We start from the raw sequence: 26682 nt of genomic DNA, 5'->3' as shown, positions 1-26682 counted from the left end.
AGAGCTTTGTTTTAAACAACATTGTTGCTGTTCCTTGTACAATATCATATTGGAATTATTATGGGAAAGATATAAACTGGAGAAAAGTGTGGACTCCACAGCAAAGGTTTGTCATATCTAATGAGATGAAATACATTTCTTTTAAGTTGATTCATAAGTTTCAACCTGTAAAGTTTTTCCTTTAGGAGTTAAAAAACAATATTGAAAATATGTGTTCTTTCTGTGAATTACTTTTCCCTTTTCTTCAAAGATATTATTTTTAGTTTCTATTGACATGACAAAGACAATGACTCTTAATTTCTTATGAATTATATTTTATTATTGCAAAATTTTACATTCACAAATATGTTTACCAAAAGAAACAACAAAATCTTAATTTTCCTCTTTTTTTCTCTTTTTTTCTGACATTTCATAGACAAAATGATTAATAGAGAGATCTCTAACTAAATTTACTCTCTCCTCTCCCCATATTTTTTTAAAATGTCTTTTTTCATGTATTTATTTCTCCTTGCTTTGCGTGTTAAGTCTGTATGGTTTTCTTGTACAATCACTTGGTGGCACTATTTCCTTGTTTGTACATTGCACTCAATTTCATCAATAAAGTTAAGGAATAAAGAAAACACAATCTAAAGTTAGTACATTTCCTGGAAAGAACCAAGTACTTTAGCACTAATTTATAGGTCAAATAAAGACAGTGTTCGGTTAGTACACTTACAATTAATAAATTCCAATTGATAAACTAGCATAAGCTAAAGTCTTTTGGTCAGTTCACAGCAGGTCAGCTAAACATGTAAACATTTTTTTTGTTCCACAGAAAAACATACAATTCAACATATATGAGAGTAAAGTTTCCAATAATAATTGACTGATGAATAAATATTAATGGAAATCTATAAGTAGACCAAATTACACAGACTATCCTTTCCTGGAATATTTGAAGAAATGAATAAGAGAATGTGAGAATAATAATAACCAAAAAATCAGATGGCATGTCCTGGTGGTCCAGTGGTTAGTCAAAAAAATCTAACAGTTCCACAGATATCTAAAACAAAGAACACAGATTCAATAAAATATGGCTCATTTAAACACAAAGAGAGAAAAACATAACTACAATAAAAAATAAATGTTATACATGAAATGAAGCTTGGCACAGGATAAAAATGCTGCAAGTTAATTTATTTCCACAGATTTATAGCCCACCACTCATTGTGCAGTTATAGAAAAACCAGGGACAAGCCCTACTCTTCACTTTCACCACTCAGACTCATTATGCTGGATATGAGGATCAAACCATCAGCCTTCTAGTAATAAGTTCGCTCTTCTAACCTTTAGGCCATCACTACCCACCTACAAGAGTAAATTTAATCTTATATTCTTCATATAGTTTGTTCTGAGAAGAACATCACTCTAGTTTTCCCTTCTTTTTGTGACATAGTATCATCCTTTCGACAATTGACTGTTCTGGGCTGCTTATGTCCTCCATGCACACACACATTGCAAGCTTATTCCAGCCTGGCTAGAATTAACATTAACTAGACGCAGTTAAGCTGCATTAGTGGAATGGCTTGAGCCTCAAGTGAAAGTTGATATTAATTCTAGCCAGACTTTTTCAAGTAAGCGCAGCTTTCTTTAGCTGTGTTGATGGAACATCCCTCTGTAAGGACACATAAGTCAACAGGAGGTTTATGTTTTTAATGAAGTTGTGTACATAGTCTGTTTGCATCATTATTGCTGTGTGCAGTGTTGTACAATACATGCAAGATGCTGCACTAATGTAAAAAAAAATATGTAAGGATGTGATATGATAGGGCTGGATCATGCTGGATCAAATTATCTCACCTACAAGTATAAATGATATAGTTTTGATTGGCTGATTGGCTTACCAGTGTTTACTTACAGCCTACTGCAATTTACTTGTTAAATATCATTAAGAGATATAAACTATTGTTTTTAACATCATGTTTATGTCATCATATAAAAGCAAGGTAACCAGTGAATTCATGATAGAATTGGAGCAATATGATCTTAGTTAGTTAAAAATCTGACAGTGGCAGTGTTCTGTGCAAGATTCATATATATAATTTTAACATGTTTTAATGGTGAAAACAGGAATGGACGAGCTGCTGATATGATCATCAAAACTTAGACTGGAATCAAAAAATACAAAGTTTTTCACCACAGGCTTGATGTTGTTATCAACAGAACCATGATATGATTTGACCTGTGCATGCAGGTTTTCTGGACCAATGATGAATTCTTTCAGAATTTAACCAAATAAAAATTGTGGACATCCAGTATGTCACATCTTTCACAACTGGGCCGTAACTATCAAGCATCTCAGCAGGATATCACTCCTAATTGGCCAAAAATGATCAGAATGAAGCATCTCTGGTCCTACTTTTAGCAGAATAAGTGTTTTATCAACTTTCCAAACTTGGTAAATGATTCCTATCTCTGCCGATATTTAGGAGCTTAAGGAGGTGGAGTTCAGGCAGAGATATTCTGTGAAAGGAGACATGTTTTGAAAACGCTTGATGACAATGAGCTCATAAGAAAATCCAGATCCAGACTCTGGTCCATGTGGATCATCAAGATACAGGTGATCCTCTCTCAACACACACTCCTGGATGTTCACTCACACTCTTACTGAGATCTTCAGTATCTGATGAGAGAATAAGAAACAACAGAGGTCATAAATCAGATTTTAGTGAGACTCACTTCATCAGCTTTCAATGAGTGATACAGAACATCCAGTATAAAGAGCAGCAGGGACTTCAGTCCTGTTCAGACCAGAGGTGGAACAGCTGTGCAGTGTAACCAGCTTCCATTCAGCTCTCATGTTAACGTATTGGAGTGAACACACTGAGCTCCAAACTCACAGACCTACAGAGGCTTTTGGTATCAAGTCTGTTTACTCTGCAGATTTGACTTAAGTATACAGAGGAAATAAACTGCTGAGAGTCATGAATACATAATTACTGCAGAACCAGAGACAGAGACAGAGACTGGTGGATTGCTGTCCAATCCTGAAACCTGTCACCATTCTCCTCTCACAGCTTCACTGAGGAAAGCAGCCACTGAGAAGGTTGGAGGTTCACCAGGAAATACTGGATCTTTGCTTTGATACTAACTGTGTTTAATACAATACTGCTGAAACCAGCACGGACTGACTCCAACTCTCTACTGACCTCAGAGTCTCCAGTCTACAGTGTGGACTCTCCTTAAAATCAGACAGCAGCTTCACATCTGAATCCTGCAGGTTGTTGAAGCTCAGATGCAGCTCTCTCAGATGGGAGGGGTTGGACTTCAGAGCTGAAGCCAGATAAGCACAGCTGATCTCTGACAAACTGCAGCCAAATAATCTGAATAAAGAATAAATTATGTCACTTTAGAGGACAAAGTTCATGCTTGAAATCATTGAATATTTCATAAGCTGTTCAGAGCTGAAGAGGGTTTAGAATGTAATATTTTAAAAAAGGAAACTCCAAACAGCTGAACCCAACAGGATGCAGGTTAAAAACTTCACCTTTAGTGACTTCACCTCTTAAACTCTGTAGCTCCATCAGTGACTCCATCTATACAAACTCATGTTGTGCAGCCAAACACAATTAAAAATGCAAAAAGACTAAAACAAAACACATCTATATCTTTTAAGCCTACATGTGCAAAACAGTTGAGCAACAATAATAAAAGATTGGTGTCACTTGCAAGGGCTTCATCATTATGCTCATTTATGCTATCATGAATGCTATCCCATAAAGCAACACATGGACTGTCAGTACCTGCTGTTTCAACTTTATCACTTTGAGCACAGACAGCAGAAACTGAAACTGTCTACTTATTAGTTATCTGCCCTGTTTGTATATGTGTTTACATTAGTCTGACACCTGCAGACAGCTGCAGGATGGTGTTATCTCTCTGGCAAGTAGAGACAGACTGAATACAGTAGGATCTGCACACTGTTCAGTCGACTATCATGGTTTCACATCTTGTAGTCAATTTTAACATTTCGTTAACAAATACAAACCGAGAGCTCAGATCAGTCAGTGGAGTCTTTTTTCAGTCAGTTCCTCTTATAGATGTGATCTCTTGACCCCCTACAAGACAGCCAGAGTCAGCTGACCATCCAGAGTCACGACAGTCCCATAAACTGCTGCGAGTCCACAGAGTGAAACTATTCATGTCACGGTTTACAGGACTGTCATGACTCAAGGCAGCTAATATAGCAGCGAGCATCTGCATTACTTTAAAACTTAAAATAAGAATTTTCTGCATGCTGTAATAACTTGATTTCCACAAATAGACATTTGACACATCATGCTGCTCTAACTGAACCATTTACAACCAGTAACCACTGCATATACACAACACAGACCACATATACACGTTTACTGAGCAAAGGTGCAATTCAAAGATTGATCTCTGGATTTCAAGAATCAATTATTGATCATCGAAAAAAAGAGTCACGATTAATCAAAAAAAGCCATAAAGTTTAGAAGATGGAAACTCCAAACACCTGAACCCAACAGGACGCAGATTAAAAACTGTTAAATATAAACAGTGTTTAAGAGGTGAAGGTTTTAAATATGCAACTCAACATTGCTCTGACACAGTCAATGGACTACACCAGAAGAAAAGAAGAAAGTAGACTTTTCCATAGAGATACTCAGTGTGGATCAGCATAATATCAGCTTTATATCTGCAGTTTAGTGTCACCACAACTTTCACAACATATTAATCTAAGCAGAGAAGAAAAAATGGTGTCTAACCCCAGAGCCTCCAGTCTACAGTGTGAACTCTCCAGAAAATCACACAGCAGCTTCACTCCTGAATCCTGAACCTTGTTGGCACTCAGATTCAGCTCTCTCAGATGGGAGGGGTTGGACTTCAGAGCTGAGGCCAGGGAAGCACAGCTGATCTCTGACAAACTGCAGCCCCGCAATCTGAATAAAGAACAAATGATGATTGTATCCATTTATAATCTAATCAGATGTGTTCAGATTTTAAACATGTAGATCAACAAAACTATGTCCTAATCAATGAGATTTTATCTAAAATGAATAAAAGTGACTTTGTCATTGTGTTGTGGATAATCATAATGTCAGCCTTCTACAGACATCATCCAAATGTCACCACAACATTTAGACACTGATTAATGTCAACAATGACTCATAAAAAATATTTAAACACCTGCATTAATCTCCCTGAGTCCCTTTGTGTGTGTGTTTGTGTGTGTGTGTTCTGAAGTATCAATATCAATTATAAGACAATATTCACTAAAACACTGACATTAACATAAGACCAAAAAATTATTTTCACAAAGTAAACTTTATCAATTTAAAAATGTATTAGTTTAGAGGATCATCTGTATACTGATGTGACTATTTGAAAAATTATACACATTAATTTACTTTAACAACTACCAGTAAACATTTTCTACAGTTTCTTTAAGAATTAGTCATCTTTTATAACTACAAATTAACTTTGTACAATAAAAAAATCAAAACATGGAAAAAAGGAATAGGGAAAAAGAAAATTAAATTCATAGTTCTAACTGTGTACATAACTCACGTTCAGTTGTCAAACATTAAGATTAACAATAGTAACAGACAGTCAATGAACTGACCTCAGAGTCTCCAGTCTACAGTGTGGATTTTCCAGAAAATCACACAGCAGCTTTACGTCTGAATCCTGAAGCTCATTTTCACTCAGCACCAGCTCTCTCAGATGGGAGGGGTTGCACTTCAGAGCTGAGGCCAGAGAAGCACAGCCGATCTGTGACAGACTGCAGCGACATAATCTGAGTGAAGAATAAATTATGTAGATAAAAGTCCATTAAGAATGCAATCAGATATGCTCAGGTTTTAAATGTGTAGTTCAACATTATTATGTCCTAATCAATGAGATTTTCACTAAACCGAGTAGAGTGACTTTGTCATTGTGTTATTGTCAAAATCATAATGTCAGCCTTCTACAGACATCATCCAAATGTCACCACAACTTTCAGACAGATATTCATGTCAACACTGATTGATAAAAAACACATTAAATAATACAATGAAGAAATATTTCTCCCTCAGCAAGTGAACTTTATCAATTTAAAACAGATATTCATTGAGAGGGTCTTCTGTATACAGATGTGACTGTTTACCAAAAATTATAAATGTTGATTTACTTTAACAACTAACAAATTAGGTTCAGTTCAATTCAGACAGTCAGTGAACTGACATCAGAGTCTCCAGTCTACAGTGTGGACTCTCCAGAAAATCACAGAGCTTCTTCACGTCTGAATCCTGCAGCCTGTTGTCATTCAGATGCAGCTCTCTCAGATGGGAGGGGTTGGACTTCAGAGCTGAGGCCAGAGAAGCACAGCTGATCTCTGACAAATGGCATCCCCTTAATCTGAATAAAGAATAAATGATGTAGATAAAAATAAATATATAATTGGATCAGATATGTTCAGGTTTTAAATGTGTATTCCAAAATGCTATGTCCTAATCAATGAGCTTCTGTCGTTTGAAGGATCAATATCAATGATCAGACATCATTCATTAACACAAATTAAAGAATATAATAAAGAAATATTTCTCCTTCAGCAAGTAACTTTGATTAATTCAAAACAGAGTTAGTTTATTGGTTGGGAGGATCTTCTATATACAGATGGAACTCTTTCTCCAACATTATGAACATTGATTTACCTAAAAACTAAGAGTGGACATTATCTACAGTTTCTTTAAGAATCAGTCATCTTTTCTAAATACAAACTAAATTAATGTACAATAAAAATTAAAATATGGGACAAAAAGGAAATGGACTTCATGGATGTAAATTATTTATGTACACAAATTAGGTACAGTTGTTAAACATTAAGATCAACAATAGTAACAGACAGTCAGTGAACTGACCTCAGAGTCTCCAGTCTACAGTGTGGACTCTCCAGAAAATCACACAGCAGCTTCACGTCTGAATCCTGCAGCCTGTTGTCATTCAGATGCAGCTCTCTCAGATGGGAGGGGTTGGAATTCAGAGCTGAGGTCAGAGAAGCACAGCTGATCCCAGACAAACTGTAGTCACTCAATCTGAATAAAGAATAAATGATGTAGATAAAAATCCATTATAATCAAATCAGATGTGTTCAGGTTTTAAATGTGTAATTCAACATTACTATGTCCTCATCAATGAGCTTTTATCTAAAATGAGAAGAGTGATTTTGTCATTGCGATATTGTGGTTCATCATAATGTCAGCCTGACATCCAAATGTCACCACAACCTGCAGACACCTATTCATGTCAACACTGATTCATAAAAAATACAATATTCATATTCAAACACCTGCATTGATCTCTCCCTATGTGTGTGTGTGTGTGTGCATGTGTGCATGCGTGTGTGTGTGTTCTGAAGGATCAATATCAATAATCAGCCATTATTCATTAAAACACATTCAAGAATATAATTAATGAATATTTTTCCTTCATCAAGTACATTTGATCAATTTAATATATATTAGTTGAGAGGATCTTCTGTATACAGATGTGACTCTTTACCAAAAACTATAAACATTAATTTAACAACTAACAGTGGACATTTTCTTCAGTTCCTTTAAGAATCAGTAATCTTTTATAACTACAGACTAAATTTTGTACAGTAAAAAATGAAAATGTTGAAAAAAATTAACTTCACAGATGTAAGTTATGTATGTACATAAACAAAGTTCACTTGTTAAACATAAAGATCAACAATAATAACAGACAATCAGTGCACTGACCTCAGAGTCTCCAGTGCACAGTTTGGACTCTCCTCAAGATCAGACAAGTGCTTCACATCTGAATCCTGCAGGTTGTTTCCTCTCAGATCCAGCTCTCTCAGATGGGAGGGGTTGGACTTCAGAGCTGAGACCAGAGAAGCACAGCTGATCTCTGACAAACTGCATTCCCTCAATCTGAATAAGAATAAAGAATAGGAGGAAATGGATGTTCAACATATCTACAGTATTTACATTTAATGGAGCAGTGTCACCATAAAAAAATCACATAATCTTGTGTTTAAATATTTCAGTCAGTATAAACAACTGAAAAGCTTCATAAAAGTGTTTGAAAAAGTATACTGGATATAACATTTGTTGCTGTCTGATTGAGTCTTTTGAACTTTAAGAATGAAATTGAATGTCAACGGCTGCTGTGAAGCATATACATGTATTTTTGTGTCTCTTTTCTCTTTTTCCTCCCTGTCTCTCTCCCACTCCCCTCTCTGCTCTGTTGCTGACATGGTGTGTTGTGCCTCCTGGCTAGCTGGCTACACACTTGTTCCTCATTGCAATCAGCTCACCTTGGCTCAATCACCTCATCAGGATTCAGTATAGAGACTCCGGTTTTCCACTTACTCCTAGACAGATTGTCTGCTCACCAGAGGTGGTAGTATCTTGGCCAATTTTGTCTTAGTGTTTGCTTCCAAGTTGTTTGACTCTGTCCTAACTTATTTCTCTGTGTGTCCAGGATCACCTGTGCATGCTGCTTCCTCGTGTCACTCCTTTGGAGAGGATTTCACTCTGCTGACCTGCCTCCCCTGCTCAAGCCCACTTCATTATCAACTCACAGACAAGGGCTTTTCCCCCACACCACCAGCCAGTGAGCCCCTACTTCCCTGCTCCCCATCTTCAATAAATCCTTAGAAGTTTTACCCTGTCTCAAGCATCTGCTTTTTGGTCCTGCTAAACAATCCGTTACAGTGAGGGTTAAATTTAATGTAAAAATCCAGAGTTTCAGAGATACAGAGTGAATTATCCAGTGTAGGATTTTTCTAGTTATATGAAGATTTTAAATGTGGAGCTTAACATTACTCTGACAGAGACAATGGACTAAACCACTGAAGAAGAAAATAGACTTTACCATTAAGATACTTAGTGTGGAATAGCTTAATATCAGCTTATGTCTGCAGTTTAGTGTCACCACAACCTTCACATCATATTGATCTCCGCTCAAAAGTAAAAAATGGTGTCTGACCTCAGAGTCTCCAGTCTACAGTGAGGACTCTCCAGAAAATCACACAGCAGCTTCACTCCTGAATCCTGAAGCTCATTTTTACTGAGATCCAGCTCTCTCAGACGGGAGGGGTTGGACTTCATAGCTGAGGCCAGAGAGGCACAGCTGATGTCTGACAAACTGCAGCGCCATAATCTGAATAAAGAATAAATTATGTAGATAAAAATCAATTTATAATCCAACCAGATGTGATGAGGTTTTAAATGTGTAGTTCTGCATTACTATGTCCTCATCAATCAGTGTATTTACATTCACTGTAGTAACCTGGTTGTTGTAACTCCTTGCGTACATGCAGCAGGTCAGTAATCAGATTTCTCCACCAAACCTGACCTTGTTCTGGAAGTGTCTAACTGATTTGAACTACATTAGTGAGAGAAGACATGGCTTTCTGACTTTTTGTTTTGTGTTTTTGGTGAGTATTTGTGTCAGAGCAGACTGACAACATATTGAGCGAGAGAGAGAGAGAGAGAGAGAGAGAGAGAGAGAGAGAGAGAGAGAGAGAGAGCTGAGAGCACCAGCGAGAGAGAGCAGCTGTGGTTGAGTGAGCTAGAGCATGAATGGAGAGAGGGAGCACTGGTAGTGAGGAAGCCGGTGAATCAGATAAAGAAAACGTTATTTTCTGATTGTTTCACAGCAGTTATGTTGTAGAGTACAAATAAACACGCCCACACCCCCACACCTCCACTCAACCCTGCAGCTGTACACTGCCTGATTTTGTTCTGAATACTGCCTTAGTTGGACTTAAGATGGACTTATTTTAAATATGAGGATGCTTCGTTACGTGTAATGATCTGCTTTTATCCAGCTGTTCTGTTGTAGCAGTCCTTATACTCGAATCTACCTGTGTAAGCCAGGTTTCTTGTTTGCTGTGTGGATAAAAATCCATTGAGAGTCCAATCAGATGTGTTAGGTTTTAAGTGTGTAGTTCAACATCACTATGTACTCATCAATGAGCTTTTCCCTAAAATGATTAGTGACTTTGTCATCGTATTATTGTGGATCATCATACTTCTACAGACATCATCCTAATGTCACAACATTCAGACACCTATTCATGTCAACACTGATTCGTAAAAAATACTTTAAACACTTGCATTGATCTGTGTGTGTGTGTGTGTGTGTGTGTGTGTGTGTGTGTGTGTGTATTGAAGGATCAATATCAAGGATCAGATATTATTCACTAAAACACATTAAAATTAACTTAAGGGAAAAAACTTTTTTGATCTTCATCAAGTAAACTTTATCAATTTAAAACAGATATTAGTTAAGAGGATCTTCTGTATACAGATGTGACTCTTTACCAAAAAATATAAACATTAATGTAATCCACAACTAACAGTGGATATTTTTGACATTTTCTTTAAGAATCATTCATCTTTTATAATTACAGCCTAATCTTTGTACAGTAAAAAAATGAATATGGAAAAAAGAAAATTAATTTCATGGCTGTAAGTTATGTATGCACATACATTAGTTTCAACTGTTAAACATTAAGATCAAATATAGTGACAGACAGTCAGTGAAATGACCTCAGAGTCTCCAGTCTACAGCGTGGACTCTCCAGAATATCACACAGTAGCTTGACTCCTAAATCCTCAAGCTCGTTTCCACTTAGATCCAGCTCTCTAAGATAGGAGGGGTTGGACTTCAGAGCTGAGGCCAGAGAAGCACAGCTGACATCTGTCAATTCGCAGCAACACAATCTGAATGAAGAATAAATGATGTAGTTTAAAATCCATTTATAATCAAATTAGATATGTTCAGGCTTTTAATGTGTAGTTCAATGTTACTATGTCCTCATCAATTAGCTTTTCTCTAAAATGAGTAAAGTGACTTTGTCATTGTGTTATTATGGATCAACATAATGCACAATATTTAGACATCTAATTATGTCAGAACTGATTCATAAAATGCTGCTGTACTCAGTCAAGTCTATGATTAGAGGATTAATATGAAATCGGACATGTTGGACTAAAAACCTGTTCATTAGTTATACATTACCTTCTTCTTCCTGTATTTGGTAGTTTAGTAGGTATATGTAATTAAAACATGTTATTGATGACAGTAATCATTCCTCCTGTCCATATTGACTGTGAAGTGGCCTCTCTCTAGCACAGCTACATGGTCAGAAATCAGTTCAGATGTTCAGCTGAAACTAATATGAGGCTTTGACAGTCTGGTAGAGACCCACTTGTTTTGCCTGACTCAAAGTTACAGACTATTTAGTACAAAATTCCTACTTTGAGTTATGATCCCTCCACTGCGGCTCAGCAAGGAAACGCTGAAGAAACACAAAGATGCTCACTTGAAATGTGTAACTCAGACTGCTGAAGCCTCATTAGTTTAAACTTTGGGACTCATTTTTATACAGAACAAGACTGTGGACTTTGATTTCCTAAAAAAAAACTTAAATTCTAACAAATTTGCACTTAGGTAAATCCTGAAAATGTATGTACCAAACATTTGAAACTTTAGGGAAGGATTTGAATTGAATATATAGAAAAAAAAAACCCCACTAAAGCCACAGCCAGTGAACTGACCTTAGATTCTCCAGTATACAGTTTGGACTCTCCAGTGAAACACACAGCGGCTTCACTCCTGAATCCCACAGGTAGTTGTAGCTCAGATCCAGCTCTCTCAGGTGGGAGGGGTTGGACTTAAGAGCTGAGGCCACAACTTCACAGTGAGTCTTTGAGAGTCCACAGTGAGAGAGTCTGTCATGATATATATATTATAACATACGTTATCATGAAAGAGGACACTTTATACTTATTTAATGCATTTGATGACAAAACAGTTTGACACTCCTTATTGTGATTAACATTTGATTTTCACATCAGTGGTTCAGCTAATCGTTTTTTTAAAAAATGTAATGATTTTTTTCTGGGGCATTTTATTCCTTTAATGGAAAGTGATAACAGGAAACAAGAAGAGAGAGAGACAGGGAATGACATGCAACAACGATCCATCACCAGATTCAAACCGCGGACATTGCAGTTCTCATTCATAGTATTTGTTTTGAATTCTCACGATGCCCCCTGCATATTCCTTAAAGGTATTTATCTCATTATGCCAATCCTGATTGGCTTGTGATTGCAACGTCGACAAGAGGTGGTTCTACCTACATTAAATAGCTTACACTGTGACATAGGTGTAATTGAAACACCTCTTGTCACTGCAGAGGATATCTCACCCTGTTCTCTAGATAGACAGCTTAACTGTCCACAGATCTTAGCTATCTTGGCTAAACACTCCATTGGCAGATGCTACCTACCTCGATGCACTTCGACTCTCTAGCCTTCACCATAGACTTGAGTGCTCTTACACCTAGCCATACCATGGCCAGGACTTTCTCACACCAGAGGAGACGGACTCTCTGGGCCTTGACTCTGCCCCTGTGGTAACAAAAGAGTCACACCAGGTCTGCTCATGCTGCCTAGGGCTGGAACATGCTCAGCTGTGGGCACTTGCTAGCAAGTGTCTTCAAGAATGTCTAGTATGTCAAGCTAGCTTGTCAGGTAATGACCCTTACCCATCGTCCAGCGACATGCAAATTCATAACAAGGACACGAGGGGGAAGGACACAGATGCTGATGTGTTCTAGCAGTAACTGGGCTCAGTTTGGCATTCTCCGTATGCCCCTTATGGAGCTGCTCGTTGCAGCCCACCTCCACCCATGGCTGTCAACGGCATCCACCAGGAACCCCACACTGCCATTAATAGCCAACCACGTCCAGTCTGCCATGACTGGATGGTCTCATGGTATACCGGACGGAACTATATGAGGACATGGTGACAAGGCTGGACAGGGTTGTGTGGGAGGAAATCTAGGTGATTACATTTGCCTCCATGCACAGCGCTGTGCAGTACAAACCACAGGCAAGTCCATGGGGATGTTGTGCTGCAGGAAAGATCCAGATGGCTCAACCTCGACCTATCCAACAGAGAAAAGGAGGACATCTTGGACATGCCAACCATGCCCAACAGCATTTTCAGCACTGCTCTGGCCTCCATACAGCAGTGGTGTGACCCCAAGAAGAGAGAGGACAAGGCTCTCCAGCTCTGCCTTCCCTGGAAGGCCAAGCCCCCATCTCCACCAGCCCCGCACAGTTTTTCACTCAGGCCCTCTCACGGGACCCTCAGTTCAAGATCCCAAGACACTGAGGAGGTGAAGATGAACTGGCACAGGAAAGCCCCAGCACCAACGGCAGCCCCATCAGGACAACTGAACCAGACTGCCAGTCAGCAGGCAAGCAAGGAGAAGAGGGTGGCCTGAAAGTCCCCCCTCTCCCTACTAGTGATGGAGCTGGATGTTCCCCATTCACCAGCCTTGCAGTGCAAGAGGGGCCTGGATCTATGGGCTCTGAACAAATACCTCAGAAAATACAAATTCAGGATGCTCACTCACACATGATACTTTTGTTGTGCTGGGGTGACTGGTTCACATCTGTCAACCTGAAAGATGCATTTTTCCACATTTCAGTTTACCTTCCACACAGGAAATATCTGAGTTCACATTCTAGGCAGTCTGTTACAAGTAAGGAGTGCTCCCTTTCGGTCTGTCCCTCAGCCCGAGAGTGTTTGTGCGATGTACCAAGGCTGTTTTAGCCCCATTATGACAGCAGAGCATCCGTCTGGCTACATACCTAGATGACTGGCTCCGAGGATATGACACAAATGCATATCCTCATAACACACCTGACTGACATGGGTTTTATGATAAACACTAAAAAAAAGTGTGTTGTCCCCAATACAGTGAGAGGGTGCATAAATCTCTTCCCTTCAGATTATGTCCTCGATTACTAGGACTGGGTGGTGGGTGTCTAGTGACTGGACAAGTACTGCACAGTTTGGGGAGGGTTTGGAATTAAAGGGCACTCCATAAGAGCCACAGTTCAACTACTGTGCGAACAGCTATGGCAACTCCCGCTACAAAGGTAGGTGCTGTCCCAGGTGGAGAGGGGGCAAATATTTCATCCACACCTGGAACACCTTGCCCTATAGGCCTGGCCCATGAGTGGTATAATTTAAGCACAGTGGGGCTGCCTCAGATGGTACTTGACACCATTCAGAGCACTAGAGCATCCTCCACCAGGTCCCTTTACATCTCTTTTCAATGTCCTGTTGGTGTGATTGTGTCATTCCTGGAGGACTTGACTGACAAACACAAAGCCTTCTCCACCTAAGCTATTTAAAGGTCAGTGGAACCACCTGACATGGACATCATGATCCCCAGCCAATCAGGATTGGCATAATGAGATAGATGCTGCTATCTTCAAAGGAAGATAAACAGAGGAAAAAACTGTAAAATACAATAATTACTAGAAAAATAATTGTGTTCATTAACTTAACAACGATAAACACAGCCAACTGAAAAGTCAACGATATTTGCATTCACAACACTTGAAACAGCTCAAGAACATCTGTGAATAAATATAATTGACATTATTTCCACTACAAAGTAGGAGAGCACTATTTTAACAATAATAAGTATTTTATATTATTTATATTTGAAGAAAGAAACAACTAATCCACCCTGATTTATAGTGCTAATCACATCTGGACTTACTGAGCCTTTCTGCAGTTCCTCACAGCTGGGATCAGTCTCCGTCGTCCCTCCTGTGATGTGTTGTACTTCTCCAGGTCCAACTCATCCAGAACCTCCTCTGACATCTGCAGCATGTAGGCCAGAGCTGAGCAGTGGATCTCAGAGAGCTCCTTCTCTGATCTGTTTTCTGACTTCAGGAACTCTTGGATCTCCTGATGTAGTGAGCGGTCCTTCATCTCCATCAGACAGTGGAAGATGTTGATGCTTCTGTCAGGAGAGATTTTGTACATGTCCATCTTCTTCAGGTTGTTGATGACTCTCTGGATGATTTGTGGACTGTTCTCTATCAGACCCAGCAGGTCTCCTAAGAAACTCTGGTTGGACTCCAGAGAGAGACCATGAAGGAAGCGGACAAACAGGTCCAGGTGGCCATTTTTACTTTTGAGAGATTTCTCCATGGTTCCCATCAGGAAGTCATCCAGAGAGGAGTAACTGTGGTTTATTCCCAGGAAGTCTTCCAGTACCTCTTTGTTGTCATTGGTGTAACAGTGGTACATGTAGACTGCAGCCAGAAACTCCTGAACGCTCAGATGAACAAAGCAGTAGACTGTTTTCTGGAAGATTACACTCTCTCTTTTGAAGATCTGTGTACAAAATCCTGACAACACTGAGACCTCTGTGACATCAAGACCACACTGCTCCAGGTCTTTTTGGTAGAACATGATGTTTCCTTTCTCCAGATGTTCAAACGCCAGCCTCCCCAGCTTCAGAAGAACTTCCCTGTCAGCCTCTGTCAGCTCCTGTGGATTCGCTTCATTATCCTCATCATACTTTTGCTTCTTCCTCTTTGTCTGAACCAGCAGGAAGTGTAAATACATGTCAGTCAGGGTCTTGGGCAGCTCTCCTCCCTGGGCTGTGGTCAACATGCGCTCCAGAACTGTAGCAGTGATCCAGCAGAAGACTGGGATGTGACACATGATGTGGAGGCTCCTGGATATCTTGATATGTGAGATGATTCTGCTGGACAGCTCTTCATCACTGAATTTCCTCCTGAAGTACTCCTTCTTCTGGTCATCAGTGAAGCCTCGTACTTCTGTTACCCTGTCAACACATGTCAGAGGGATCTGATTGGCTGCTGCAGGTCGGGAAGTTATCCAGACGAGAGCCAAGGGAAGCAGATTCCCCTTGATGAGGTTTGTCAACAGCACGTTGACTGATGACATCTGTGTGACATCAGACACGACCTTCCTTTTCTTGAAATCCAGTGAAAGTGTGCTTTCATCCAGGCCGTCAAAGATGAACAAAACTTTACAGACAGCAAGCTTCTCTGCTGTGATCTTCTGTAATGTTGGATGGAAATCATGGATCAGCATGAGGAGACTGTACTGCTCATCTTTGATCAAGTTCAGCTCCCTGAATGAAAGCAGAATCACCAGACTGACATCTTGGTTTTCCGAGCCCTCTGCCCAGTCCAGAGTGAACTTTTGCACTGAGAAGGTTTTTCCAACACCAGCAACACCATTCGTCAGAACAACTCTGATGTATTTCTGTTGGTCAGGTAAGGCTTTAAAGATGTCGTGGCACTTGATTGGAGTGTCATGGATGGTCTTGGAAGCTGTCTCAAGCTGTCTCACCTCATGTTGGGAATTAACCTCTTCACTCTTTCCCTCTGTGATGTAGAGCTCAGTGTAGATTTTGTTGAGGAGGGGTCTACTTCCTGATTCATCAGTTCCTTCAGTCACATGTTGATAATTCCTCCTCAGGCTGATCTTATATATATATGAGACCTCCTGCAGATCATCATCTGCTGAAAGAGACAAATGTAGATTTGAACATCTATCATTATGTTTACGTGCACTTCCATAACCAGGTTACTCAGAGAAACCAGGTTACGTGGGTAACTGAGAATGTGTTAACAAGCACAGTAGTAACCTGGTTATTGTAAATCTGTGTGTACAAGCAACAAATCAGTTATAATATTTCTCCTCTACACTGACCTCATTCTCAAAGCATGCCTTTTTCATTTTATCAGTATTAGTTATAGAAGATGTGTATTAGTCCTGACTTTTTATTCTGTTATGCTCTGTGTGTCTGAGTCAGAACTTTTCCTCACAACATGAATGTGTCTGAATTTTACAAACAGTAAAATGTTAAGTGGTGGAAACCAACTTATTTAGACTTCTAGAGGGTATTTTGTGTTTATTTAAATTTTAGTTAGACTTTAAATACAAGGATAAAACGCTCTGTGTGCCCCCTTCATTCAGATGCTCCATTTTCCCTATCTACAGTCTTTTGTTTAGTAAATGTTATGTGTATACATGGCAGAGAAATTTACATTCTCCAGGAGAAATCTACCTGGGCCAAAAATAAAAATAATAAAATAATACACTTAATTTGCACTGCACCTCTCATTCATAGTGAAAATCAAAGTTTCTCCTATCCACAACCCCGATTACAGTAACCAATAACAGTTACTTTGTAGCGACCACCTATCAGAATGACATCACTGCCCACCTGACAAGACTTCATTCATGTTTTCAACAGTTCCACCCGCAATCTTTCAATAATCCAATGATGACCCCCCCATATTACTCGCACAATGTGAAACCAGCCGCCAGGAAGTACTGTTTGTCTCAGAGCTGCTAGTGATCAGCGAAGGAGATATCACTGGATTTACAGTGGGCATCGGTTTGCGTAGCTATACCTGCGTCGTTGTATGATCATTTTGTCTGACTTAATGTGTATCTATCCTATTACTTTTGAACCCCTGTACTTATGTGTTAAAAGGTCTATATCTCCCACACTGCTCTTTCTATGTTGATGTAAACCTACTCAAATTAATTAACTTATAATTAATATCAATTGTTGTATTTTAAATTGAATGTACTGAAGCACAGAGCCTGAAGAACTAAAATAATTTGTAACTGTTCAAAGGCTACTGTCTGGGCAGCATGGTGGCTCAGTGGTTAGTGCTGTTGCCTCACAGCCAGTGGTCAGTGCCCTGACCACTGGCACTGGCCAAAAGAACTGGAGTTATGCTGCGGCTGCCCACTGCTCCTAGTGTATAGGATGGATCAAATGTAGAGGATAAAATGTGTTTCAATGTATTTGAGTCAGGAGAAATAACAATTAAGAAATCTTAATCGTAATCCCAATCTAAAATTATAAAAAATATATAAAGACAGGCTGTTTGTCCGCACAGATCTGCTGTCTGGAGGTCATGTTATGTTTGTCTCTTCCTGTGACTGACCTTCTGTTCCTGAGCCGATGTTTGGCAACTTCTTCATGAGATCATTTCTGCTGATCTTCTTTGAAATGCTCTTGATTACCTCCACAGCTCCATCAAATTCATATTTATGCACCATCAGATCCACCACATCTCGCCTCTCTGCCTTCGACAGCTGGCTCTCTTTAATGGGTGGGATGTTGCCCACCTTTTCATACTTCAGGGACCATTTGAAGTTCTCAAATTCATTGTCTCTTAAATCATCCAGAATGTTGAGGAGGTCCATCTCCGTCATCTTGGCTCTCTGGTAAAATCAGAGAACATTTATGAGAGAACAGCTGTGTTTCTGTCTGTCTGCCAGTAGAAACTCATTCTGTGTGTCTACTGGATCTGACTCATTTGACAAAAAGACCAGTTTGGCCGCAGTCGTTTATGTGTCAGAGAAACTCAAGGAGATCTTCAATAAAAATGTCTCACCAACAGTCTACTCAGTAGCTGTTCTGGAGTTTTTTATTGGATCGAGTTTTCTCAGTTGTCATGGAAACATGTTACACATGTTAAACATGTTACACACGTACTTGTTAAAATTTACATTTTTCTGCTTAAATGAGAGAACATTGCTTAAATTGAGAACACACGTTCAATCTTAAACAACAGTCAACAAAACAATCTCACCACAAGGTCTGGATAGTCCTCTGCTTTTACAACTCACCTGTTTGTTGTTGTTCAGTGAACTCTGGTGTCTTTACATGTTTTGATTGGTTTGTTAACACTGGTGTGAAAGCTGTCAGTCGAGAGTGCCTAAAAATGAGGGTCTTGTCTCAAAATGTACTTGTGTGTTTTTTTGTTCTGTGAAAACAAAAAAGACAAACCACAGGATTTTAATAGTAGTGTGATATGTGATTTTGTCATTAATTAAAAATTAAACTGATGATCTGTAAGCCAGCAGTTCCCCAATAAAAAGTGAATTAAACAAGTGACACACAGTGACTATCCTCCTATAATATCAGGCTTCTTCATCGTGTTTCATCGTTCTTGCCTGTCTCTAGTTATAATAAATCACGTTCTAGTCCTGACTAATGATGCCGATAGTAAATTATTTCTCTTTGAACTCAGCAGGTTCAGTCTGTGATTTTGATGATTATATGAAGCATTTTCAGAACTCAACACCTTTTGGAGCATTTTCTGTTCTGCAAATAAGAAATAGTTTAGGGTGTTTGTGTCAACAACAAAAAAAAACATACACATTATGAATATGGGGTCTGTGCTTCTTTTTGTATCTACAGCTGAAAACATGTGAGAGCAGAGATTTGAACCTCTAAATGTGTAAAGTTTGAATGAATATGAACATTTATCTCCTGTAAACTCACTATTTGTTTGTAAAGTCTGATGCATGCATGTATTTTGACTGTATCATTTACAGACATTTTTATGAGCTGCACAGCTTTGCTAAACACATCAGGTGCCATTTAATATTTAGATGACTAAACTTGCTGCAAAAGATCTTCAGACTCTCACTAATAACTGATGGAGATGGTTGTAGTAGAGTGTGGGCTGTCAGTCAGCAGTGTTTGTTTTTTCAATGACTACTGTCAACACTGAATCATCTTCAGGTCAGTTTACAATAGAAACAGTCTCTTACTTTGTGTCTGGGGGTCCAGCTTCATTACTGAAGTCTGGAGGATCACCTTTAGACCAATCACTCTTCACAGACAGAAATTAGACTCTGTCCTCGTCTTCCTCCAAAACATTAATCTTCTGGACTCTGAGAGGTAAACCAGTAACACTGGAGACACACATGCATACACAGTATAATACACCTAGTCCTATGCCTCAACTTATTAGCTTCTTATTAGTTTTTATTAGTTTACATGACATTAAAGGAATAGTTCGCATTTTTTGAAGCGGGGTTGTATAGAGACAAAGTTATATAGAGACAAAGTGCAATTTAGTCTCGCCCATCCCATGAATTGCATGGACAGTGAGTCCATGCAACTCATGGATTCACTGTCACAGAGAACATACATGAAAGTAAAAACAGAATAGCTGTTTAATTGAAAGGTATGCAGTGTTTGTAATAGATGTTTAAATCACAGAATAACTAATGTGCATTCAGCTGAAATGCTAACTGTAAAAAGAGCCTGAACGGGAAATGAGTTTATGAACTGTAGTCACCATATAAGTTGAGAGATGTGTCATATGTGGTGGAGTTTGCTATACAGTTGTGCTACCTCTACAGTAGATGTGATGTCAGCCCTTGCATTCAGGTATTCCATCTTAATGTAACGGGTTTCAGCATATTCTATCAACTACCTGTAACTCTCTGGTAGACATAGGGTGCTAAAATAATGCTTTGACATACTGAAATCTAATGTTTTTAGCTAGCTTCAGGCAGTATGTTAGTGTTTTAGCCCTTGGTTGCATATTAAGGCACCAATTGTTTTCCCCTCCAATGGGCATGGTTTTCAGAGTATGACGCGTTGCACTCTGTCTGTATTACCTGCAGTAAATTTGGGTTGGCACGTCCCCGGTTTGGAGACGTAGGCAGGAGTACCAGTGTTACACCGTATTTAGAGACACATCAGATTCTATGACCTGCTCTGATATTCTTACCCTAACCATCACACTCCTATGCCTAAACCTAACCAACTTAACCAACACTGCAGGACAGAATCTGATGGGTCACAAAATACAGTGTAACACCACCATGGAAGCTAAGCAATGTACTGCTCTGGATGGGACCAGCAGGATAATGCATTTTAGCCACCTACAAAAAAGGCCCACCTAAAATAATCAATATCAGTGTGCACTATATTTAGAATATTTTCACTGCTTTACCTTGCCGTCAGACAGCCCTTTCCTTTGGCACTACATTTTCTCAGCTGTTGAACTTCCATATTCCTATGCATGCTGTACACTGTATTATGCTGCAATAGCACTTTCTGACCCAAACAGTTGATCTATGGTGTACAGTGTGCAGCATGTGTACAGCGATGCCAACTCAACAATTTTGTTGCTAGATTTAGCAACTTTTCAGACTACACTGGCAAAAAAATTTTTTCAAAAAGAACCTAGCAACATATTTAGCTACTTTTAATATTTATTTGGAACCTTTTAGCAACTTTTGAAAAGTGACTCAAATGCTTAATTGCACGCATTTTCCCTCTAAATTACACAAAAATGATTTTCTCTGTCACACACTCAAGTGCATTAAAGTAATGAGAAGTGACAGTTTTTCTGTCACACACTCAGTCACAACCAAGGGGGTAGCTCCCAGTCTGAAAAGTGCCAATGCAGAAGTGCCTTAAACCTGCATTCTTTCTAATGGCCAGCAGGGAGCGACTCCACTGGCTGCAAAAAGAAGTCCAATTGCATAGAAGCCTATGAGAAAATGACCCTACTTCTCTCTTGATTTATTACCTCAGTAAATCCTTTACTAATGAGTTTATGATCTCAATCGCTAGTTTCAAGTCTTCTTCAATACAACATGATCTAAAATAGATAGATAAAATAGATAAAATAGATGATAAAGCAGTATATGCTTCAGGGCATGGCTACGTGGTGATTGACAAGTCACTATCACAGCGACAGCGTTGATTAAGTAATGTAACCATGGCGTAACCCCAGATTCACAGAGTATAGATGTAGCTGCAGCTATTTTACGGTGTGTTTTCAGTTCATGAAAGTTAATTGTAATATTTTGGTCACCTAAAAATGTTCGCCATGTTCAGCGTTTGGTTGTGATAAAAGACCCCCTAATGAGTCAGATGTTGTTGTCAGATTTGTTTTAATGGTTTTAGGCCTGTTTTTCGTTAGCAGAAAGTAGCACCAGCATTAGCATTATCACTGTTATCCATAAGTTATAAATGCACCGTGCTGATCAAGCTAGCAGCTAGTACTATGGTCAGCTCCACACTTTTGCCCATATATGGTCACTTCTGGCTCCAAAAATCACACATGGCGATGGTCAAATCCAAGATGGAAATGGTCAAATTGCTAATCTTGAGGCTTCAGAACAGCAGTTCACAAACCAATGGGTGACGTTATGGTGACTACATCCATATTTTTTTACAGTCTATGGTCACAACAGTCTGTTTGCCTAGCTTTGTTTCATTTGAAATGACGCATACAGGAATAGAGACTAATATGTAATTGTTCAATAACTCAGTGTGTTGTGTTTAAAAATAAAAATATCAGATTGTGATGGACACTACCTAGACATAATTCACCACAGACTGTTATATTGTTATATTCACTACAGACTGTGCTGTTGTGTTATAGGGGCTAGTGCCCTTCAAAGTCACCCTCCACTCAAAAATCAGTTTTTCTTCTTGTGCCCACAGTTGAATGTTTGAGCTTCACTGTGCAGAATTATGTATGTGCGGAGTTGCACAGCAGCATTGTTTTTACATTCATCTTCTGAAAGTGGAAAGTTTCTCTGAGCTCATTGAAAATCCAATTTTAAGTGGTGGGCCCACAAACATGATTTGTGATATCATAAGCCAATCCTGGTCCAATATTCCCCTTACACAAATGTGATGTGGAGACTTGAAGCCTTAGGTGGACATACACTGAAAATTGACTTAAAAGTGAAGAACATCTTCTGTGAAGTAGTAAAACTTTTGAAATAAAATATATTTGCATATTTATACACTCTTGAATTTGTAATGAGGGAGAAGGAATAGAGTAGTAGTAGTATGTCTTAATACATGTCTGGAGGGGATCTTTAAGAGTTGGTCACAGAGATGATGCATGTTACTGTGACACGATTTAGATGCATCCGTTTTGTCAGTGCAGATGTGAAGTCGACAATAAACGACAACGATATTATTGCAATTATTATTACTAGTCATATCTCTATTATTATTATCATTGCTATTGTTATTATTGTTGTTATTATGCTTCTCTGTGTCTCTCTCTCCCCTCTTCCCTTCCCTCCTTTTTCTCTCAACCCAGCCGGTCAAGGCAGATGGCTGCCAACCCAGAGCCCGGTTCTGCTTGAGGTTTCTTCCCATTAAAGGGGAGTTTTTCCTTGCTGCTGTCACCAAGTGCTTGCTCATGGGGGAGTTGTTGGGTCTTTGTAAATTAAAGAGTATGGTCACCACCTGCTCTATGTGAAAAGTACCCTGAGATAACTTTTGTTATGATTGGCACTATATAAATATAATTGAATTGAAAACAACATACATTTGTGCTGTCAAGAGAAGTAAGGTCTTTTCTGTCCCAGCAACTCCTACATGATCATAAAAAATGTGTTGTGTTTATTACTTTTACAAATAAAAATGTGATAAAAAACAAACACATCTAAGCTAACAAATTTCAAATCACATTTTTCACCGAGATGACCAGTCAATTTCAGTAATGTCATTGTGTATTTTACACCATGATGCAATTTTACGTCATCACACAATTACATCACAATGATATTTAGCAACTCTTAGTAACAAATCAACCTGCATGTAGAAACTTCCCCTGAAAATTAGTTGGCAACACTGCATGTATAGGAATACAGAAGTTCTACGGTTGAGAAAAAAAGTGCCCAAGGAAAGGGCTGTCTGACAGCAAGGTAAAGCAGTGAAAATATTCTAAATATAGCATACACTTAAACTAATATTGATTTTTTTAGGTGGGCCTATTTTTAGGTGGTTATATACATTTTGCTGCTGGCCCCATCCACAGCACTGGTTAGCTTCTGTTCTCCAAACTGAGAGTGTGCCAATCCAAATCTACTGCAGGTAATACACTGACTGTGGATAAGTACCTCATACAATCCCGCCTCAAAAAATCCAAGCTATCCCTTTAAATACAACCATGTGTGTTTTCTAGCCATCACAAAGATAAACTTTGACTCTGGTTTAAATCCAACAGACTTCAGATGAACATCTGTGTCGTTCTTAACTGTGACTTCTCTCTATTTTGAGCACACTAGTGTGCCACATTACATCGCTGTGAGGACACAGAAACCGGGAAAAGACAAAAGGAAACTTTGTTTCAAATTTCATATTTTTCTGACACAGTTTAATCAACTAAACAATTAATCATTAATCCGAAAAATAATTGGCAGATTGATTGATAATGACAGTAATTATTATTTGCAGTCCTAATATTAATTCATATTAACACTCACCCTGCCTCAGATTTGCTGATTTCCTGCTTCTGCTCTGTCAACTTTAAAATGGAGTCTGAAGAACAGACTGAATATTTTTCCTTTACTTCCTCCATGTTTACTCCTCCCCCCTTCTTCTTTACTGGAAGTTGTGTGTGTGCACGTGTGTGCATGTGTGTGTGCACGTGTATGTATCGGGTATTCCTCAGGTTGTGGGGACTCATCTCCTTTTTGGGGACAAAAAGCAAGTCCCCGTAATGTAAATCATTAAATTAAGGGTGAAGCCTTAGTTTAGACTTAGAGTAAGGTTAGTCTCCAAGAAATGAATGTAAGTCAATGTTAAGTCCTCTGTAGTGATGGAAACATTACTCTGGCTGTGTGTGTGTGTGTGTGTGTGTGTGTGTGTGTGTGTGTGTGTGTGTGTGTGTGTCAGCTGCTCCAAACAGAAACGTTTTGCTAGTCATCATTTCAAGTCACTCTGAGCACCGAGCTTTCAAGAATCAGTTATAGCTTAAAGTACGAGCAGTGAATTTAATTTAAGAGCTTTCTAAAAAGAGTGTTTGTTCACTGTTATGTACAAACACAGACACAAAGACTTCCTCATTGTATTAAATTCATTGTATTTCATTGTATTTTCCATGCATAGGAATACACAAGTTCTACGGTTGATAAAATGTAGTGCCAAAGGGAAGGGTTGTCTGATGGCAGGGTAAAGCAGTGAAAATATTATATAGTGTGCACTTAAACTGATATTGATTTTTTTAGGTGGCTAAAATGGTTTTACTGAAATTGTGTTTTGAGTAGCACCACCTCTGCAGTTGGTGTGCGGTTGGACTTAGGTCATGGTTAGGTGTAGCAGAGATAGCTGGATGGGGTTAAGGTAAGCTTGGGGTCAGGTTAAGCACCTCAGAGGACAACTGGTTAAGGTTAGGGATAAGGCTGGATGCAGTTCAAGGTAAGGGGAAACACATGTTGATGGGGAAACAGACTTTGACACAACACCAGGGCTGCGTTTCATTAGTAGTTCCACTTCCCCTCATTCACTTCCCCTCAGCCCCTGGTATGTTGTAACAGGATCCATTGCATGGAGGCCACAGAGAGCAGAGAGAAAGTGGGTGAGGGAGGAACAGGGGATGTAAAAGGAATGACATGCCCTTGTAGTCAGTAGTCTCAACCTAATGAGGAGCTCCATCTCTTCTTCTAACCCTTAAATACCAAAGAGTAACATGGATAGTTCTAAATGCAAATAATGGGAAATTGTACCATTCTAGTGAAGTAATTTCATAAAGCAAATTCCATGGCAGGACAAAAATTGAATTTCAACATGATTACTCTGATTATCTGGATATTGTCACTTACACTTGTAGATTCTTTGCTCAGACATTCTTTCTGTTTGTTCCAATCACAAACATCTGCTTTTTATTTAATTTTATTTATTTATTTATTCTAAAACTGAATAATAATAAACATCAATAGACATATATGCCAAGGGTTAAGGGGTAAAAACATTAAATAATGACAGAAGAACAAGAAAAAGAAAAAAAGGTTCTGCAGTTCAGACAATTATACAATTTACGTATATTAAGTTTTCAAAGCTTTGGGGTTTGTATAGTGCTGAATATTTTGTAGGTATAGTTGCATTTCATCTATACAACTTTAAAATAAAGGTTTTCTATTATAAAATGTACTTTTGTGAATGTGAAATTTTGCTAAGATGATAAAAAGATTTATAATATAATACTATATTTACATGTTACAACAAATATATTGGGGAAATTCTTTCCAACAAATAACAGTATAAGGACAGCAAACATCTGTTTTAAATACTGTAAATCAGCAGCTCGTTGGTGTCATAGCAAAAATGACGAGAAACTGCAATGCACAGTGGGTGATCTAGAGTGCTGAGTGACCATCATTGATGACTCACTCCCTCAGCCCTCGAAGGGTCGATCTCATGAAGATAGCTGGATTTTTCAGAGAAGTGGAACGACTCTTATCATAGCAGCGTGGATTCCCCGGAGGGCAAGTGCTGAGGGGAAGTCAACAAAGGCATGCTGAACAACATATGGAATGCAGCTATAGAGATTTCTGTCCTGTCTGAATCTATGTCATCTTAACCTTTTCTTACTTTTAAATTTAAAGTTATTCCCTGTGTCTATAAAAGCAGTATTCCTGTAACTTCTGGGGAATTATCTATTGTTTCTGATCTGGAATCTGTATGTTGTTCAGGAGTGGAGTTACATCACCTTTGTCAGCATCTCCTTCTGATCCTGCCAACTCTCTGGTTAGTCAGATTTGTTGTTCTGGTACCAGTTTAAAGTAACACACAAAACAAGTAGTACATCTGGGAGCAGAGTTGTACTGTATACTGTATATCTACTCAAGCAGAAGCTTTAAAAACAATGTAAAAGGTTAAAGTGTCTTGCGCAAGGTCACTTCAATAAAAAGAAAAAAGTTGAAAAAAGCCTTAAATTTCTACAAATTTTAATACATTTTTGAGTTAGATCATTTAATGTAATGACTTAAATTTTGCCTTTGAGTTTTCTAGCTTTGAATTTTCACCTCTGCTAATTCACTGCCAACTTCAAAGTAACTAAAATCTATATATTATACCACAATTTTCCAGTTCATTAGTAGTGTTGTTCCACCAGACAACAGTTTTTAAACTTGCAACTTATTTTCCACATGCAGAACAACTGAACAAACAGGATAGTCCAAATTCCTTTCTCTTTTCAGCAACTTTCTGACACTGTACAAGCGCAT

The 26682-nt window shown here is 38.7% G+C and overlaps 1 protein-coding gene across 7 annotated transcripts; it reads right to left on the bottom strand.

The window, feature by feature from the left end:
• Positions 1-351: 351 nt before the first annotated feature.
• Positions 352-24006, bottom strand: LOC137167831 (protein NLRC3-like). Of its 7 annotated transcripts, none has more exons than XM_067570131.1 (15): positions 23941-23982; positions 19456-19599; positions 18526-18662; positions 17838-18117; positions 14609-16394; positions 11580-11753; positions 10569-10742; positions 9001-9174; positions 7767-7940; positions 6906-7079; positions 6229-6402; positions 5627-5800; positions 4770-4943; positions 3189-3362; positions 352-2662 (listed from the first exon to the last, which is right to left on the bottom strand). In XM_067570131.1, the coding sequence occupies exons 4-15, from the start codon at positions 18106-18108 to the stop codon at positions 2656-2658; spliced, it is 3630 nt and encodes a 1209-aa protein (XP_067426232.1). In that variant the 5' UTR covers positions 18109-18117; positions 18526-18662; positions 19456-19599; positions 23941-23982; the 3' UTR covers positions 352-2655. The 7 variants fall into 7 exon arrangements, with proteins under 7 accessions (XP_067426232.1, XP_067426234.1, XP_067426233.1 ...); XM_067570133.1 differs by having other exon boundaries at positions 14609-16391; XM_067570132.1 differs by lacking the exon at positions 19456-19599 and having other exon boundaries at positions 23941-24006.
• Positions 24007-26682: the final 2676 nt, after the last annotated feature.

The sequence above is a fragment of the Thunnus thynnus genome, chromosome 17, assembly GCF_963924715.1.
Source record: "Thunnus thynnus chromosome 17, fThuThy2.1, whole genome shotgun sequence".
In the NCBI taxonomy this organism is placed as follows: domain Eukaryota; kingdom Metazoa; phylum Chordata; class Actinopteri; order Scombriformes; family Scombridae; genus Thunnus; species Thunnus thynnus.
The sequence above is the reverse complement of the archived record's forward strand: the minus strand, read 5'-3'. Positions and strand labels throughout refer to the sequence as shown.

Coding starts and splice junctions, on each gene's coding strand:
- LOC137167831 (XM_067570132.1), bottom strand. CDS start 18,108: ATGACGGAGATGGACCTCCTCAACATTCTGGATGATTTAAGAGACAAT. Junction 10,743..11,579: donor TGTATACTGGAGAATCTAAG/GTCAGTTCACTG, acceptor TTCTTCATTCAG/ATTGTGTTGCTGCGAATTGA. Junction 4,944..5,626: donor TGTAGACTGGAGACTCTGAG/GTCAGTTCATTG, acceptor TTCTTTATTCAG/ATTGCGGGGCTGCAGTTTGT.